This window comes from Phoca vitulina, unplaced genomic scaffold (assembly GCF_004348235.1).
Source record: "Phoca vitulina isolate PV1807 unplaced genomic scaffold, GSC_HSeal_1.0 scaffold4, whole genome shotgun sequence".
Classification (NCBI taxonomy): Eukaryota; Metazoa; Chordata; class Mammalia; order Carnivora; family Phocidae; genus Phoca; species Phoca vitulina.
The window spans coordinates 40,007,109-40,024,898 of NW_022589707.1; the positions used below are offsets into that span (position 1 = coordinate 40,007,109).

The 17,790-nt window shown below is 45.8% G+C and overlaps 1 protein-coding gene across 6 annotated transcripts in view; it reads right to left on the minus strand.

Moving 5' to 3' along the window:
* CREB5 (cAMP responsive element binding protein 5) overlaps positions 1 to 17,790 on the minus strand; it is a 458,616-nt gene that overhangs the window by 113,918 nt on the left and 326,908 nt on the right. Inside the window, exon 1 of one of the 6 annotated variants that reach the window (XM_032401880.1) lies at positions 8,744 to 8,878. The exons of the other annotated variants lie outside the window; for them this stretch is intronic. Coding sequence (XP_032257771.1) covers positions 8,744 to 8,790 — 47 coding nt within the window. The 5' untranslated portion in view covers positions 8,791 to 8,878. Of the gene's footprint in view, positions 1 to 8,743; positions 8,879 to 17,790 lie in introns of those variants that run through there. 6 annotated transcript variants of the gene reach the window in all.

The following is a 17,790-nucleotide window of genomic DNA, read 5'->3' on the forward strand; positions in this document are numbered from 1 at the left end:
CCAGGTCTCCTGACCTTTGTCCTGCATTCTTGCTATGTATCCGCTATACCAATGCTTTTCCAACTCTGGATGTAGTTCCTTGGTGGGTCAATTGGTGAGAAATTGGTGAAATCAGTTTAATCTGACATGACTAGTATCTTAGAAAAATGAATAGAATATAAGATACCTAAGAATGTATACCCAGTAAAAATTAAGTATGATTTCATCAAACTAGATACACACACACCCACATGTATGTAAGCACACACATGCGAGTGTACAGAGCTACAAGATAAAATAATATTTCTTACTGTTGTTCATATCAAAAAAGTTTCAAAACTGCTTTACCGTACAGAAAAACAGGTTTCTTTCACTGGTAGTTCAGCCAGTAGTCGTTTTCAGTTTGCCTCATTAAAGACCACATGGCTAAACAGACCCCAAATGATACTTCTCACTCCAAGAAGGAAATCCTATGAATCACTGGCCTATTGCACCACAGATGGCTTAATCCACAGATTGGGAGAAATGGACAAGGAACAAATGTGTGGTGGAGGAGGGCCAGATACCTAGGTGAGAAAAGAAAGAGTCATCTCCATCCTCATATGATTTACGAATGGCAGGAATGATTTCCAGCTTGCATCCAGTGCACAGTGGACGATTCAGACATATTAGCACCAGCATATTTCCAAAGTGCATTTTCCAAGCACTTAACAATCATTAATTAGATAGAAACATCCTTTCAAGGTCGGGAGGCACAATAGTTCATCTACACACAGCAGAGCTTTGGAGACTTCAGGGAAGCCGAATCGTACAGCACCTGGATAATTACTGTGGGAAGATTAATGGGGCTAACTGGCTGTGAAGAATCTTGTGATAAAGCATTAGGAAAAGCGCTGCCCCTGCACTGTGAGACGTCAGAGTTGGCATCCTTTGTGCCTGACAGCTGAACGCTGCCTCCATGGCAAAGGATGCAAAGTCATTAAAACAACTACGAATTACCCTTTGCTCTCTTTTTTCAGAATCGTAATGAAGTGACAAGTTTTCTGTGGTCACAAAGTGCCTGAGTCTCTTTGGGATTAAAGTGTGAAGTGGATTGTGTTGGGAATTGTGGTCTAAACCGGTCCCTAGGTGGGGAGGAAGAGGGAGGAAGCAGCGAGTTTCAGAGCCCAGAGGTCACATCCTGCAGGTGGGTGGGTGCTGGTTCTGGGGTGGATTCCAAACTCTGTCTCACCCGACACGCACTCAGCACTCAGCACTCAGCACAGTGAGGGCTGGTGCAGGGAGAGGGAGGAAGGCGAGAGTGGTGGGAAGCAGAGAGTGCCAGACTCCTGCACGTTGACCCCACCTCATTTATGGCCCAGGGACAGCACACCCCACCCACTAACTAGACACCAGGGAGCTTTTGGCTGGCGGTGGAAAGCAAGCTATCTTGTCCATCTCCCCATCCCTCCCTCCATACCAGAGGGTGGAGTCTTTCAACTGTGAGGTGCCTGAAAGACTCCCAGCTTCTCCAAGCCAGCAGATCGGGCCCCCCTGTCCCCCTGCTCATCTAAGTCTTTCTTTGCACTCTCCTCACCATGCCATCCCCAGGAGCCAGAACTCAAAAGAGGACAGGAAAGCATACACTTGAGCGAGAAGATGGAGTTCCTGGCACCTGGAAGCCCAAGAGCCTGGCAGGGCAGAAATGTGCTCCTCACTGCATCAGAGCCTGGTCCTGTCCCCGCCACCAAATAGCTTTACGCTAATTCACCTCTCTGCTGTGTGGATACTGGATAATTCATCACATCTCTGGGTGGCCTCAATTTCTGAGTCTAAGATGCGTGGTTGGGCTGAAGGATCTCTAAGGTTCCTGCCTTATCGATGCATTTAGAATTATGGGATTATTATTCTACGGCTACGGAAGTTCTGGAAGGTGAGAGGGAAGCCTAATGAAATGGCATCCCTTGTGACCTGCACACTGAAGCTTCCTCTTTGCCTTGGATGGAAGGAAAAGGCCAAAGAGCAGCCATGTTCTAAGCTAGGTCAAGATCTGAATTAAAAATAGTGTGGCTAGAGAGAGGCCAGTGTGCAATCGTCTGAGGGTGGATACTGCCTGAGAGCAGACTGAAGGCGAACATGCAACGCAAGAGTAATTTACATCTACATTTACACTAAATGGGTTTATCATAATTGCTGTTATTATGATTAATTCCCGAGGAATTAAAGGAGATCAGCCCTTTACTGCATGGCTGCTGAGCTGACTGAAGTATTAAAACAAATAAGAAGGTCAAGAAGACACAGATGCAAAAGAAAAACTGCTTTATGCCATCTAAAAAAGAAACCTACTACTTAACTAAAAGCGGTGGAAAAAAAAAAAAAAGACCCGCCTCTTCTTGGCGCTGAAATAAATTGCTTTACGGTGAGATCCTAGACCTTGTTTTCTGGCTAGTGCAGAGATCTGGTCACACAGAATAGGGTCCATGACAGGATTCTCTCCTCACCTCACCTACCGCTCACAGTCTTACCTGCATTCTGTGACTCAGTTTACCTGTCCAGGAAGGAACTACTGAATGATAGCATTTCTCTCTCCCTTATGGATGCCCAAAATATATCATTATCCAGACTTCCAAAAAAGTCAACTGGTCCCATCTGGTCCCATTATTAAATAACTAACATTTACTGAACATTTACTATGCTGAGGGCTTTATAGTTATCATTTCATGGATTCCGTCTCAGAGATGAAATAAATGCAGCTCAGAAACTTTCAACAGACTGTCAAAAATCACACAGCTAGCAAGTGGCAAAGCCAGAGTTGGAACACAGATCTAACCCCAACATGATTCACAGGGCACAATCACATGAGCTATATCAGACTTTGAATAAACAGGTTCCACCTTTGCAGAGGAGCTTGCTTTATAGACCTTCCTTTCCCAGTGACGTGAACCCCACTGAGGGCAGAAGGGCAGAGACAAGGGGGGAGCCAGGTCCACAGGCTAGAAGAGGCCCACCTGGCGTCTCTGCCATATCAGCATGTGAGCAGCTCAACATGACCTCAATTCTTTAAAGATCTTTGATTACAGGGGAAAAAAAAGTTCATGGGCTCCTAAAACACAGTAACTCATGACAGGTATTCCAGCTTATATAACACAGCCTCTTGGCCCCATTTCCACCTCCCATTAAGATGAGTGATTGAGTCTGTGCATTAATAGATACCTTGGCATTCATTTGGAGCCTTATTATTATTTTTTCCAGGCTTGGCATTTTTGGACACATCCAGTTCTATTTCAGTCATTCAGACGGCAAAGAAAGAAATTATAAGGTAGAATTCAACTTTTGGTATCCTGTGGAGAAAAGGAAGACTCTGCTGATAGCTAGATGGGCTTCAGCTATTGTACAACTACTCTCGCGCTCTCCATAATGATTGCGGACTATTGATTAATTCTTCTTGGGTACAGTGTTGCTTCATCAATCATTAAGTAAGCTCTCCTGCCAGGGTACGTGCAGGAAGAAAAGATGTATGGACTTGTTATAAAGTGTATATGTACTATGTTGTGGACTTGGGAGTTCTAAGGCAAGTCAATTTCAGTTTTCAAGGATGTAAGTAGCCAAGGACCTGCGCTTGTCGTAACAGAGACTCATCAGATACACACCTCTGAAAGCATTAGCGAACTATTTAATAAGCCTAGGGAAGTTGGCTTAAAAATCACAAATGTGGGCCACGGAATTTTGATTGGCCTTGCCCACCCTTACCAGTGCCACTCATTTTCTTTCCTCCTCTTGGCTATTCCCCACATCCCTGAGCTATGACCACTCACTCAGCTACTTGCACACACATCTTTCTGCAAACCAATGCAAAAGGAGTCCCCTTCAAGGTCAAAGGCCCATGTAAGCCAAACAAGAAGGGAGCAGAAAGGAGAAGCCAGTGTCCAAACCACTCCTTCTTTTTTTTTTAAGTGCAGTTCCAGATTTGCCCATCCCACTTTTTTTTTCATTTAACATACAATGTATTATTGGTTTCAGAAGTACAGGTCTGTGATTCATCAGTCCTATATAAGACTCAGTGCTCATTACATCACATGCCCTCCTTAATGCCCATCACCCACCCATCCCACTTCCTATCAGGCACATGGCAGTGCTCATTCTCGCTCTCATCAGTCCACACTAATTTCTGCCTCTTAATGTTGACCTGGCCTTCCTGGCCATCGCTTACTAAGTAAAATCTGAGAGAACATTTGTGTCACTGGACTTGAGACAGCCCGGGGCCCATTTCCAGCATAGACTCGGGGATCCTAGAATGGAGCCCTTGATGTACGTTTTGGGCCCCACTGCTGTTACATGATTCCACGAAACTCGCCATCATCACACTTTTCCACTTGCCACACCTTGGAAATCCCTTTCTCTTCAGTCTCCAAAACACCAGTTTTCCCACCAGAGAAGATAGAGGGGAGGTAGCAAGCTTAAAAGGCAGCCTCACCCAACTCAAGATACGCGTTATCCACATACGCTATTGCAAATATAACCTTCTCTTGTTCAAGCCAGGAATGGAATCCGGTTCTCAGGAGCGAATTCACTCATCTCCATTTCACTTCATTTCCCATTCACAAAGCCACAGCTGAGCGTGAATGCGGGTGCAAGAGTCTTCTTCCCCACCGGCCCTGTTTTCGTCTCTCCCTCCACTCAGGGCGCTGGAAATTTGGCAAGTCCTCACTTACTTTAACCAGAACGGTACTTTCACAGCTCCCATACCTGACGTGATGTCAGACCTTGATTTTCTGGATAAAAAGCAGCATAAGAGAAGACAGGCTGGGGAGGGTAGAAGCCTGAGTGATGTGTAAACCAGCTGCTCAGGGACAGTCTGAGGCGGGCTACCTGCAGAGGCTTCTCCTGGCGGATCCTTGACTGCCTCACTGTAGCAGCCATTACGACTTACTTCCTGTGATCTCACTGCAGGCCGTGGGTGGGCTGGGGGCGGGGGGGGGCGCTTAAAACAGACCCCCACACCTCACAACCCACGTGGTAGGTATGGTTATCCTCACGTCACATAGAAGATAGAAATGACGGCACGGTGAGGTGCAGTGGCTTGCCCAAGACACACAACTAGCAAGTGGAAGAGTGATGGGAACACGGGCCTTTGGACCCCAAAGGCCATGCTCTTTTCAGGAAACCCTACACTACTTCTCCAATCAAGAGATGCTTGACCCCTGGTGCCACAGGTGTATCCACCAGCGCAAAACTGAGGCGACAAGAGGAAGAGTGCTGAGCTCAGCACTGGCTATGGTTAAGCTTAGGCATGGACAGTTGGCATGCCTCAGCCCTGGGCCTGGCATACAGAGGCAATATGTGTGTGCCTCTTCTTTCATGCCATCAAAGCCTTGCCTCCCCCTTCACCTGCTAACATGGGAGGCATGGCCCCGGGGGCCCCTATGGAGGGCAAAGCTGCCATTCAGGCCACATCCCCAAAGAATGCAAAAAATGGACAATGCCACCAAGATTGCCCATTGACAAGCACAGCCTTTAGGGCCCTGACCACCAGCATGGTGGTGGAAAGTCTGTCAGTGATGGCGAGGTAGACCTAGCGTGGAGTGAACTCAAGGGGTTAGAGCTTGTGTGACCCTCAGTTTTCACATGGATGAAAATAACACACACACACACACACACACAAATAAACAAATGAGTACAAATAAAACCAGAAAAAGCTGAATAAGGGCAGTGGATCTCAGCAATGTCAATATTTGGGTTGTGATATTTACTACAGTTTTGTAAGCTGTTACCATTAGGGGAAACTGGGTGAAGGGCACACAGGAACACGATTACTTCTTACACATGCACGTTAAGTCTACAATCATCTCAGTAAAAATGTCAGTTACAAAACAAGAATCAAAACAAAAACTTCAAACACAACAAAACAACCTCCAAACAGTGGAGCTGATGATTCTTACCCTTCCAGGCTACCATGGGAATGAAGTGAGATAATATTAGTCTGACCTAAGAGCTCGGCTGAGCTCATGCTCCTTGCCCTGCCTCCCCGTCAGTTGTAAGCAGGACATTTCTGATTATGGGTGAACAACTCAGAGCCAAGTCAACATAAATTGTAATGCTCTAAAAAAAGAAATCATGCCCTCTTTATTCCTGAAGAGTCTCAAGCACACATTTGGCACTCATCAGACTGTGCACAATGACTAATAACCTTCACCAGTGGTTTCGTTTCAGCTCTGGGTAATTTTTCCCCCCAGATAGGCATAGTTGTGGTCCTTCTCCCTATGCACAATTAAGCTGGGTCCATAAATACACACTTTACAGTAAGGCCACTCCCCTGGAATTTGGCTGAAGAATAGGGATATTGTTTGGGAAAATTATCTTTCTAAGAAGCACATATAGTTTTGGCTTTCAAGTTCTTTGAAGTTTTAAAATGTAGCCTTCAACCTCAACTAAAAACTTGAGTTTGTGTTAAAATTCCTGAAACATATCAAGGAGTCACGTGATCTTTTGGGGGAATAAATTCATTACAAATACTGTTCTATATCATTATGAGTGAATGAAAACTCATGTCTCCTGCATTTTTTAGCACCATTTTAGGCATCTGGGAAACTTGCAGGGTCTTTTAGAAAAATGTGCTGGATCAGTAAATTCTCCCTTGCTCTTCTGCCACTCTTTCTGACAGACTCGCCCACGTAATTATCTCTCTTCGAGGACTCCTTGCAGGTAGCATTTGAAAACTAAAAATTTCACTTGGGGACTCTTCTGTGCCAAAAAAGCAAAAACAGAAAACAGCCTTCAAAGTGGAGAAAGACCTGTTTCTCCTCACCCTCCTCCCTTTATTTAAGGCACTAATGCATCTTGAATTCAAATGTACTTTTCTCTGAAAAGTATGCCAAATACCTTTTAGCAAAACTTTTACAGACCATGGACACAGACACAGACACAGAACTTTCCAGCTGGAAGGGACTTCAGAGACCATCTCAGATTGGTTCCACACATGGGGGAAGGGCCTACAGCCCACCTTGTCTGCTCCCTCATTTTAAAATGAAGCCCAGATGCTTTAAGTGATTTGCTCAAGGTCATCAGGATTTGCACTCAGGCCTCTTGACCTCCACCACACCACACTGTTTCTTCCAGAAATTACCTCCGCCTTCCCTGCCCCTTTCATCTCTGCCCCAAAAAGGAGAGCAGGGGGTAGAGGGAGGGGGGAAAGACCCATAAAAAGTCATAATTAATCATAACCAAGGCATGCATTAAGTAAATAAACATAAACACCTTCCTCGTATGTGCCCCATGCCTCATGATGCTTCTCACTGTATGGTAATCATGACTAGAAGAGCAAGAGAAGTTTTGGAGTAGCCAGGAATCAGGATTGCTCTCACGGGGCCAGGTCTCTAGCTGCAGAGGGCTGCAGTCTGTAACTATCTAATGATGCTGGATGGTTTCAGCAAGTTCACAGCCTGAGCAGTGCATCAGAGCACTAAATATCTTTTATGAAACACACAGAAATGTGGTGTAATTTTCAAAATATCAGTCTCTCTCTCTCTCTCTCTCTGGGGACACTAGATCCTTAAAGCATAAAGAACATCATCCTTTGTTCCCCCTCTCCATTTATTTAGTGTTGATTCCTGACTTGCCAACATTAACTAGCTGTTTCTAGACAAATCAATCAGGAAGTTTTCATCATCTCCCCCACCACCCCAGCATATCATCTTAAAATTAATTCAAGAACACAGAAGTCCCAAAGATGGCACTGGATTAAGTTGTCACATGAAACAACAGAAAGTTAAAATTCTCAAGCAAATGCACAGTCGCCATTAACATTGGCCGAAATAAGAGGCAAAGGACTGTGGCTACTTTGGAGGCTCATCATATACGGACTGTAAAAGCCCACAGTCTAGTCTCAATAATAAACGCAATCGCACACCTCTTCATACTCAGCACACCAAACCAAATCATTCTCCAGGCATTCACAATTCACCAGTTACACTCAGAAAGCCACTCCCCACTCCCACCGTCACTTCACTTCAACCTTTTATGAAAAGACAACCGTTTTGAGCCATTTAAGAAAGAAAGAGAGAGAGAGAGAGAGAATCCTGGTGGAAAATAATACACAGCTGTGATAATATCATGTTTTTTTAAAATACCATAATATAGTTTTACTTTTAATAATAAAAGATAAAAAAAGGGGCGTCTGTGAATAATTAGAGATTGCAGTCTGAAGCCAGTTACAGTCACTGCAATTGATAATAAACTGAAAACCCCTTGAGAGCAGGTAAATGCTTTGCAACCCTGACCCCCTTGCTCTCACATTACTTAACTACCCTGCGGTTCTTGCATTACATCACCATTCAAGCGATTGGTTCCTGCATTTTAACTCTCTCCCTGTCTCCTCCGATTAGGAGCGACACCGCAGCAAAGAAACTTCGCCCGAGTTTGCTCTTTCTCGCTTCGCTTTTTATTTGTGGCCTCTTTGCTCCTGTTGCGCTCTCGCTTGCTCTGTTTTTTTTTTGTTTTGTTTTGTTTTTTGCCCAACCCCGGCCTCGGTTCAACTCATTCAGGTCGCTGTGCTAGCACAAAAACTCTTATCAAAGTGAAAAGAAATGCCTCGTCGGGACCAGAAGAGGAGCGGAGGGGCTGGGGAAAGAGGAGAAGGAAGAAGAGGAGAAACAAAGACGGGCAGAAAGGGGAGAAGGGGAAGAAAAAGAAGAGGAGGAGGAGGACGAAGACTGGAGAGAAGGCGGTAGGGGCAAAAAAAAAAAATTCTATAAAATCGGGAAAAAAGAAAATAAAATTAAAAACAAACCTCATGGACATCACTGAGGCTGAATTCCCTCCTGAGGTGCAGAACATGAGAGCTCTGGAATGAGTGTGTGTAGAATTTGAGCCAAAGCTTAACTAGCCTGAGTGAGTCATATCCTTCCCACTTGATTCCAGGCCAAGCGATGATGTAATGCGCTGGCCCTTCTCTTGCGCCTAGCTCTGGCTCTCTCCCTCCGGCTCGCTCACTTGCTCGCTCTTTCTCCTGGGCTCGCCCTCCTCCCCCTTCTCCTTTTTAGCTCAGTGCTGGTGAAGTCACCATTTAAATCTGGCAGAACTGAAGCAAAAACTTCAATGTAACCAAAACAGCCCCAGGCTGAGTTCCAGACTCGGGGAGCCATAATGGTGCAATTGCCCTTAGAAACGAGTAAACAGAGGGGAAACAGTGCCGCCTGGGGATGGCCCATCAGCTGCCTCGGACCCAGAGAGGGACTAGGGGTTCTGTGGGCAGGGATCCACTGGTTCCGATTTTTTTTTTTTAATATGCTGGTTAAAAAAAAAAAAAAGAGCCCCTGCGTTCGGAAATAGGAGGGGAGACACAAGTGGAGGTGAAGTCCCGGTGGGGTGACCGGTCAGGTTGGGACGACAGGGCTTGAACAACCAAGACAGGTCCCCAGTCCAGGCTTTCCTTCAGAACCTGGTGACACAGTTTCCATTGCTCAAGGCTCTTTTTTTTCCTGGAGCTGGATGGGATTTTTGTTGCTGGATGCCAACCACCGGCCCTCCGGAGATTTCTCACATCTGACCTCCCTGTCAGCAAGGGCAAACCCACTTTGGGGCCAAACACACGCTTGCGTCTGAAGCCATCAAGAACTGGGCAATCACAGTGGCTTCTCCCCGCCCCCCGGCCCCCCCCACCTGACCCCCTGTTGGTCACTCCTTTATGGGCGGAAGGGAAAAAGCCCCTAGTCTCAAAACACGAGGCTTGACTTTCTGAGGTTAGCACTCCACTCTCAGGTGAGCTGTCCAAAGAAGAGGGAATTAAAATATGTCCGTCCTCAAAACGAATGACAAGCTATCCGTTCCTCTACCTGCTGCGGGTGGGTTGGGGGTACCAGTGCAGGTACGGCTGTCTGTGAGTTTAAAAGGATACAGGGAGAACAAACAGTATGTGTGTCTCTCCTTTAATTACAGAGTGAGGAAAACCAGCCTGGGGTGGTGGTGGTGGGGAGTCAAACATCATCCTTCACCAACAGCAGTGAAACCCTTTTAACTGCAGATTCTACCCCTCACTTCACACTTCTGCTCAGGACTTTACCTAGAACAGTCCAGACACTTATTGCGCTCTTAGCCCGGCTTTTTAACCCTACCTTCTCTCCCTTTAATCTTCCCCTCATCGTTAAACGCCTCCTTAAAAAAGAAAAAAAAAAGTAATTTTCAAAAAATGGGAAGTTCACTAGAATTTTTTTTTTAATACCACAAAAGCAGAAGAAAGGCGTGGAGTTGCAAGGTTTTGTTTCGTTTTCAAAAATAATCATAGCTTTTGCCAAAATCTATTGCCCCTCGTTGCTTTTGTGCCCCGTGAATTGAATAGGTGCTACACACGTTTGTCTCCTCACCTCCTGGGGCCGAGCAGAGAGGATCCCCAGTCCTCCACTCTGCTTTCAGAGAAATCTCTTAGCTTATTAAAGATCTCTGCTGCTGGGGACAGGGCTGTTAATCTGAGTCCCTTGGAATTTGAGTCAGAGCTTCAGGGAATACCGAGCTAAAAAGCAAGGTCTGCCCCAGCGTCTGCCTGACCCTGGGGGCTGGGGTGGGGAAGAGCTTTCTCCAGCAGTCGGCCTGGAGCATGACATCCCCACAGCTTCTGCAGTCACACCTTTATCAAGGCAGGCAGCTCCGAATTAAAGGTGATCAGCCGTAATTACAGCTGGCGCCACTGAAGCCCGTGGCCTGACAGCGGCAAATGTGGTTGTTATAAAGTTTGGTCCACCATGTCAGTGGCCTGTATAACTCATTTACGTCGGACTCGCCAAGCAGCTATTGATTTTTCTTCTGATGCAGGGAATAAATAAAACAAACTCTTCAATCACTCCTACAAGCCTTTCCACTTCGAGGTAGGTTGACAAGATTTTATGTAAACTACTTTCTCCCTTTTCTAAGAGCCACTGACCGTGTTGGTTAATATAAAGCTAAGGACTTTCCCTTTGCCTTCTCTACTCCCTACAACACCCCATCCCTGCCCCCCTCCTTGCCTTAGCTTTCAGAGTTAACTGTTTTCTTTACATTATTATTTTAGGCATCTCAAAATGGATATGTGGTAGAAGGTTTCCAAATTGACATCTTCCTGTAACCTCAACAGGAAAATGACCTCTCTATGATTTTTCTTATACTAAGTCACAGGGGCAGGGTTCAGCTGCTAGAAAGTGGGTCCTTGCCTTTTTTTTTTTCCCCAGTAAAGTAGGTAAAAGGGACCCTGTGCTAGAGGCAAAGATGATGTATAAGGAGCTGTCCTGTCTATGTAACAAAGGGGATGGCAGCTTTGGCCAAAGCCAGGCACAGACTTCTCATGAGGCACAACAGCATCTTTGCTCCTGCCAAGAAGAGGAAGGGGCCAAGAGGTTCCAGGATGGTGAGTGTGGCTCTGATCGGTGAGTGGTGTGGCCACTGGGTTCAGAGCTTCTAGAACCCAGCCCGGCTCCGAGAGCCCTGTACCCGATGCGGATGCAACTACAGCAACAATGCGCAGGACACACTGACATTCCAATAAAACTTCTTTGGAGTACTGGCCTGAGTTGGAAACAATTTCAGAGTTCAAAGGGGTCTGAGTATTTACATTTGCACTTGCCGGTCCAAACATAAGTACCCTTCCCTGCCATTCCAAATCAGGCGTTTTCACTGGCTGCTCGGTTTCTCCCCACTTGAAAAGAAACCCTGCTTTCCCATTTTCCTTCCTGTGAGCAGCTAATGATAGAGAATATCCTGTTCCCAAAAGGAAACTCCCCCCACCCCCCACCCCCCAGACTCCAGAGCTTCCTTTTTCACCCATCTGGCCCTCTCGTGGACTCCCCACACACCAGCCCCCACCCCCACCCCCGCAGCCCCTTCCATGTCCTAGCTGCTCTTCTGAAGAATGGGGGCTTTACAGATAGGACTTGTGAGATGCTGTAATTCCAGCGGGAGCCTTCTTAAAAGTAGCTGCCGGCCAGCAGGCTAGGCCTCCAGATTAGCTGGCTTGCTCAGGAATGCTTGCAACACCCTCCTTTCAGAACGTGTCATCCTTGGGGAGAGGGTGGTGGGTACCGCGCAGCTGTTGCGTGTAACTCACTCTCATACTCCCAGCTCCTGATGAAATGTTCGGCTCCAGAGAAGTGGAAGCCTCCGAGATTTGAGCTCAGAGTTCAGAATGCCTTTGGACCATCTCCAAAACAACCCACTAGAAAAGGCACAACTTGGATGGAGGACTGAAGGGCGCAAGGGCCAACTGAAGTAAACTCTGTGTGCCTGGGTGCATTTCTGAGCTTAAACACACGGAAACCCACACAGCAAAGAGAAGAAATGATAGCAATCCTTCCTAGAGAGAGCGGACTTTTTTTTTTTTTCCCCCTCTTACAAGGGTTTGAATTTATTCTCCTGAAGGAAAGGCATATCATCTTCTTTCAGACGTTGTTTTTAAAATTTGACCCATGATTCCTTCAGTCCCAGTGGAGTTTGAGGGGCCAGATAATTTCAGCGTTAAATAAGCTGTAATGACTATCATATGTACCCAGCCATAAACCTAGTATTAAAAATTATTCAGAAAAAAGTGGCATCTCTTCCTTTTTTAATTTACAATAACCATCCAGGTGGTTTTCTAAGGCCTCCTTTGCAAATTGCTTCCAGCGAACCTTCCGGTCACAGACCACTGCACACCCATGTGGTGTCATTCAGCATTCCCTTCAACTTGGGTGTCCTGTGTTTTCACAGTGGACAGAGGCTGAGGGGCTGTCTGGGTGAACCTGTGCAGCATGCATCCTAACTGTGTACTAGTGGGATTAGCTGGTTTAGATGGTTGAGCCTGCTAGAGCCAGATCCCAGCACTCCCAGGGAGAAAATGAGACTGGTCAGCCCTTGGTTACTTCTGTCTTGTACCTGCTGCAACTCTTACATCCCAGCCCTAGCACCAAGTGCCCTCAGGCAACTTGCTGACTTTCCTGTGTCCAAACCCACTTGTAAAGTTCTGAAGTGGCAACATTAAAAGGGTCTCAAACAAAGGAATGACTTTCTAATGGTGGAGGCCCCAGGAAGCCTTAGGGTAGGTATTGGGAGGTTATGAGAGCCCTTTGATCAGCCCTAAAATATTATCATTGATTCTGCCTCCTCATAGCAGTTTTGCCCTTACTTCTCCATCTTTAAAAAATATATGTCATTAGAAAAAAAAAACCCAAAGTACATGTCATTGTATCATTCGAACTTATCACAGTATCTGAAAGGCAGCTGACACCCCACAAATATTTGTTGAATAAATGAATGAGTGAATGAATGAATATACTCCTCAGCTCAGGCATTACTTTTTCCATGAACACTTTGCAAGACTACTATGCTGGGATAGGACTGTCCATTCCTCTAGCTTCCCATGGCCTCCTGGACCAGATCTGATTCCAGCAACAAGCCAGTTCTGGAAGGTACCTATTTCCATGCCTATCTTCCTCATGAGCCACTAGCTTCTTCAGGGCAGAAGTGGGGTTTACCCATCCATCCATCAGCACCCTGGCACCTAGCAAGCACCTGACACACACACAGTAGGTCCTCAAGTGAAGTGGAGTGTCGGCAGCAGAGGCTGCTGCATCTTCCTTGAATATTTTCCCTCCTAAAAGCCTTCTTTCCCTTTTGTATCCTTAGACTTTTTCTGTGGCTTCCTTGAGATCTGGAAACCAGAAAACCTGGAATAATGAGAAAAACCTAGGAGATCTTCTGGTTGGCCTTCTCCATCCCTGCACTACGCCATTTCTCCTTGAAGGGCCTGAGATTCTTTTTGCTTCCCGTTTCCTGGATCCAGGTGACGGCGATGCCTGAATGAGCACACTGAAGTTTTTATCAGGGCAGCTGACATGAGACTGTTTTCTCCAGTGTCCTATATGAAGAATCCAGGGGAGCTGAGACTTGAGGTAAGGGGAATGCATATTTTCCTATTGGTCGGAGTGTTGAGGTACCCTAAGGAAAGGGAGACTGCCACCAGGACTCATTCCTCCCCAAAGCAACGGTGGTGTCGGTTCTCACCGGCAGTCCCTACAACTCAGGGTTGGAACTCTGCGAAGAACGCTCCAACAAATGGTGGAGGAGGCTCAAACATTTGTAGGTAAAAGTACAGAGAGGATCAGAGCCTACTGGTGTTGCCGGACTACAGTGAATTCATGTTCTGGTGTTGAGTGGAGCCAGGACATGGCACAGTAGACCAGTAGGACTGGTTGAGGTGCAATCCTGCTCAGGAGATGGGGACCACGAAATGAAGTGAGAGAAATGGGCCTCTACCACAGGCTCTGTGGATAACCCTGGTAATCTACCAAATTCCCCTGGTCCCTTTGACAAAGTGTGGTGACTAGGCCAGTCTAGGGTGAAGCAGGTCGGGTGCACAGGGTTCAGAATTTAAGGAGGTGCTCGCTCCTGGGGCTGTGCAAATGCAGGTCGGCAATTTTACAATCCTGAGAGTGAGCCCCTCCTTAGATGGGGAAGTTGTAGGGGCCCCACTTGTCTCTCCCAGCCCAGGCCCCGGTTGGTGAGATTTACTCCTCTCTGTGTCCTTCATGAGCACCAGGAGGACTAGTGCAATGATATGGGAGAAGCTCTAGGTCTACTTGGCTGGCTGTGGGGAAGAGAGGCGGTGCCTACAATGGATTGAGCTTTTTCTTGGAAGTGTCACCTGTCTTCAGTCTGTCCTCCTTCTCAATTTCATGTCCCTTAGCTTGCTGTTCTATTTTTCCCCCACTCTAATTGCTGTCTGTGTGAAACATTAAGATTATGGCCTTCTCTATCCTCTCTGTTAGAAGTTATAGAAATTGATAATTTTTCCTAGTTCTGTAGCTTCATACATGTCTTACTGACATATGTACGTATACATAGATACGAGTTTACACAAGTCCGTATATGCACACACGCATGCATACATAGAAACTTACATATATATGAATACATGCATACATATATAGTCATCATTAGCCAACATTTATTGAGCACAGATTCTGTGCCGTGCATTGTGTTAGATGTTCCATAGACATTAATTTTTTTTAAGCCTCCCAGGACCCAACAACACTATGAAGTAGGCACTCCCGTCATCCCCATATTATGAAGAGACTGACTCAGGATTGAATAACCTGCCTAAATGTCACAGTGGGGCTGAGAATTGAACTAAAAGTTGTCTAATACCCAGGTCAGAGATGTGACTGCCACCTCCTGGTTTTGTATCAGTGCCTTAACACCTTCCAGAGCCCAGCTGCTCCTGGTGAGCTGGCTAATCTGTGCGAGCAGAAGGAAGCAGTGTTCTGGGGCCCGGCGATCAGGAGGGGAAATGTGGGTCTTTTTAGCGTCAGGCTTCTGATCAGAGAGATTCACCAAAGGAGGAGGCCTGGAGTAGAAGCAGAGAAGAAGGAAGCTGTAGGGCACAACATGGAGAAGTTAGAAATGCAGGAGGTCACCCGTTCAGGGGATGAGATGCCGCTGCCCGCCTCTCGCCACTCACCTGGCCTCAGCCACCTCCCTGAAATCTCAGCAGGGGCCACAATCTGGACCCGCACTGCGAAGTTAATACCCATGGGTCCCCAAGTGACCCTATGCCGCTGGTTTCCAAGCTCCTTGCTTCTTGGTGGGGCTCTGCATTTCACGTGGAGGAAAATGTATGCCTGCCAGAACCTGAGCATCATGTTGCTGAGTATTCACATCTGGAAAAGCAGTCCGTGGGGACGTTCGCACTCAGGGAACAAGTTATTCCTTTGCATATTATAAATTCAAAGTATTGGAGTATCTTCGTTCTGAATGTTTCTTCCCCCCCCCCCCCCACCCAATCTTTGCAGTTGCACAAAAGGGCTTTCTTGAAACAACCTACTTACTTGTTTGGATGATGGCCCTGAAAATACACTCTACTGGTTGTTTTCATGATTAAGCATCTTTAAATAAATTTTTAAAAAACTACAGAAGTAAGAATGAATCTGAAGAGGTTTTAAGGGTATTAAAAATAAAAAAGGAAGGCTTAAAGTCAGGAATTGTATTTGTGGTTTCGTTTTGTTTCCCAGAGAGTCCCGCTGCATGGCTCTGTGTGTATTTAGTAACTGACCTCCCCATCCTCTGAGCAGAGAGGTTCACCAGCACTGATTTATTCAGAGGGTCTGCAAGGAGAGCAAGCCCTCCAACACTTGTGCCTGGAGGGGATAAGAGGAATTTTTTTTAACCCCAAACACGAAGCTCTTGGGCCTTCCAAATGAAATTATCTATGTTTTTATTAACAGAGCCCCTGAGTTAAAAAGTTGGTTTTGATAAGAGAGAATAAATGAAAGAGAAAACTGCTGACATAATATTTTGGTTTCCAAGCCCACTTCCACATTCTACTGTCCCTCTCAGGCCCGGACACGACTGTGGTGTCTGTACCGACACCAGAATCCCAAATAGAAAAGGTGCAGTTAATCCTGCCTTACGTTGAAATTTAGCTTTAAACTTTCAGAAAAGGATCACAGGCTATGCACTGGTAGATGTTTCTGTCTTTCTAGAAGTATAGTACTGTAGGACTGATAAATAACTTGGTCTTGTCCTCCCCATTCCCATGAGAGGAAAACTGAGTATTAGGATGTCCAAAGCGTCTTTAAGTTTGGGGGTGAGAGATCTGAACCTTCTTATGCTTCATAAACTTCAGAATTCCTCTGACATTAATAGAAATGGGAAGGAAAGTGAGATCCAGGCACCATCTGGGAGAGTCTGAGTGCCCGATTCCTTTTCCTTAGCCCTCATCCAGACTGGAAAGCTGAAAAAGACTTTTCAGCTGGTGTTGGAACATACCTTTCTCGAGCAACAAGCCTCCTTGAGATTCTAACGAAAACCGTGCACCCTCCTTTTAGCCATGGACCCCAGGTTTAAAATCACCAGGAAAACAAAGCATGCTGTCTTAGTATGAAACGCCAAGCCATGCCCTTTTACAGGTAAAGCAAAACAGCCACATGCAGCCCAATCTTGGTGCTTTGAAGGCTGACCCAGATCCTGGCACGATAACCTGCAAACCGAGGTCTTTTTCTAGCTCAGTGGTTCTCAGATTTGCTGTACCTGAGAATCTCTGGAGAACAGATTAAAATGCAGATTTCCAGGGGCTATCTCAAAGACTGTAACAGCAAGGAGGAGCCAAAGCATAGTATTTTTAAGCAAAACTCCCTAGAAATTTTGATGCTAGTGATCCACAGACCACTCTCCAGGGCTGAATTCTACGGGTCATCCTGTGGTCACAGAAATTTTAGAAAACAAATATATTAATAAGTAAAAGAAAACCCATATAAATATGTGTATGTTTCGCCAGCAATTCAGGGTCTAGAGGAGCTGTGATCTTGTTTACGTCTTATTTTTTAAGGTAAAAAGGATAGTAATCTGCCCTAAAATTATCAAACCTATAAAAAATTGGCTATAGTGGCTTTTCCAAAACAGGATGCCAACGATGGATGGAAATAAAACACATATTCACAGTAACATGACACCATTTAAATGGTCTATGGAATTATGGTCCCAGGACCCCTGATAAGATTAGTTTCCTGACCTGTGGCTGGTTTAGCAAGGCATTTCTCTCCTATGTTTACTATCAATGCTTCCAGATGTTTACTTTGCAATATTCCCAGTCTCCTCATGTGACAATCACAGGGAGGGTGCTTTGGGGAAGGGAAAGAAATAATAGTGGTAGCTGAAGAGTGCAATTGCATGGGGTAAGCCCACCACACCTTTGGCATAACTTGCTTATCTTCTAGAAATTTAGTTGAACAACAAACAGTGGTGTTGGTTCTGTGTACTACAGAATGCTACAGAATTCTGCACGGGGTCGCCTTCTCCAGAGTTATTAAAAAAAAAACCCAAAAAACCATTTTATTTATT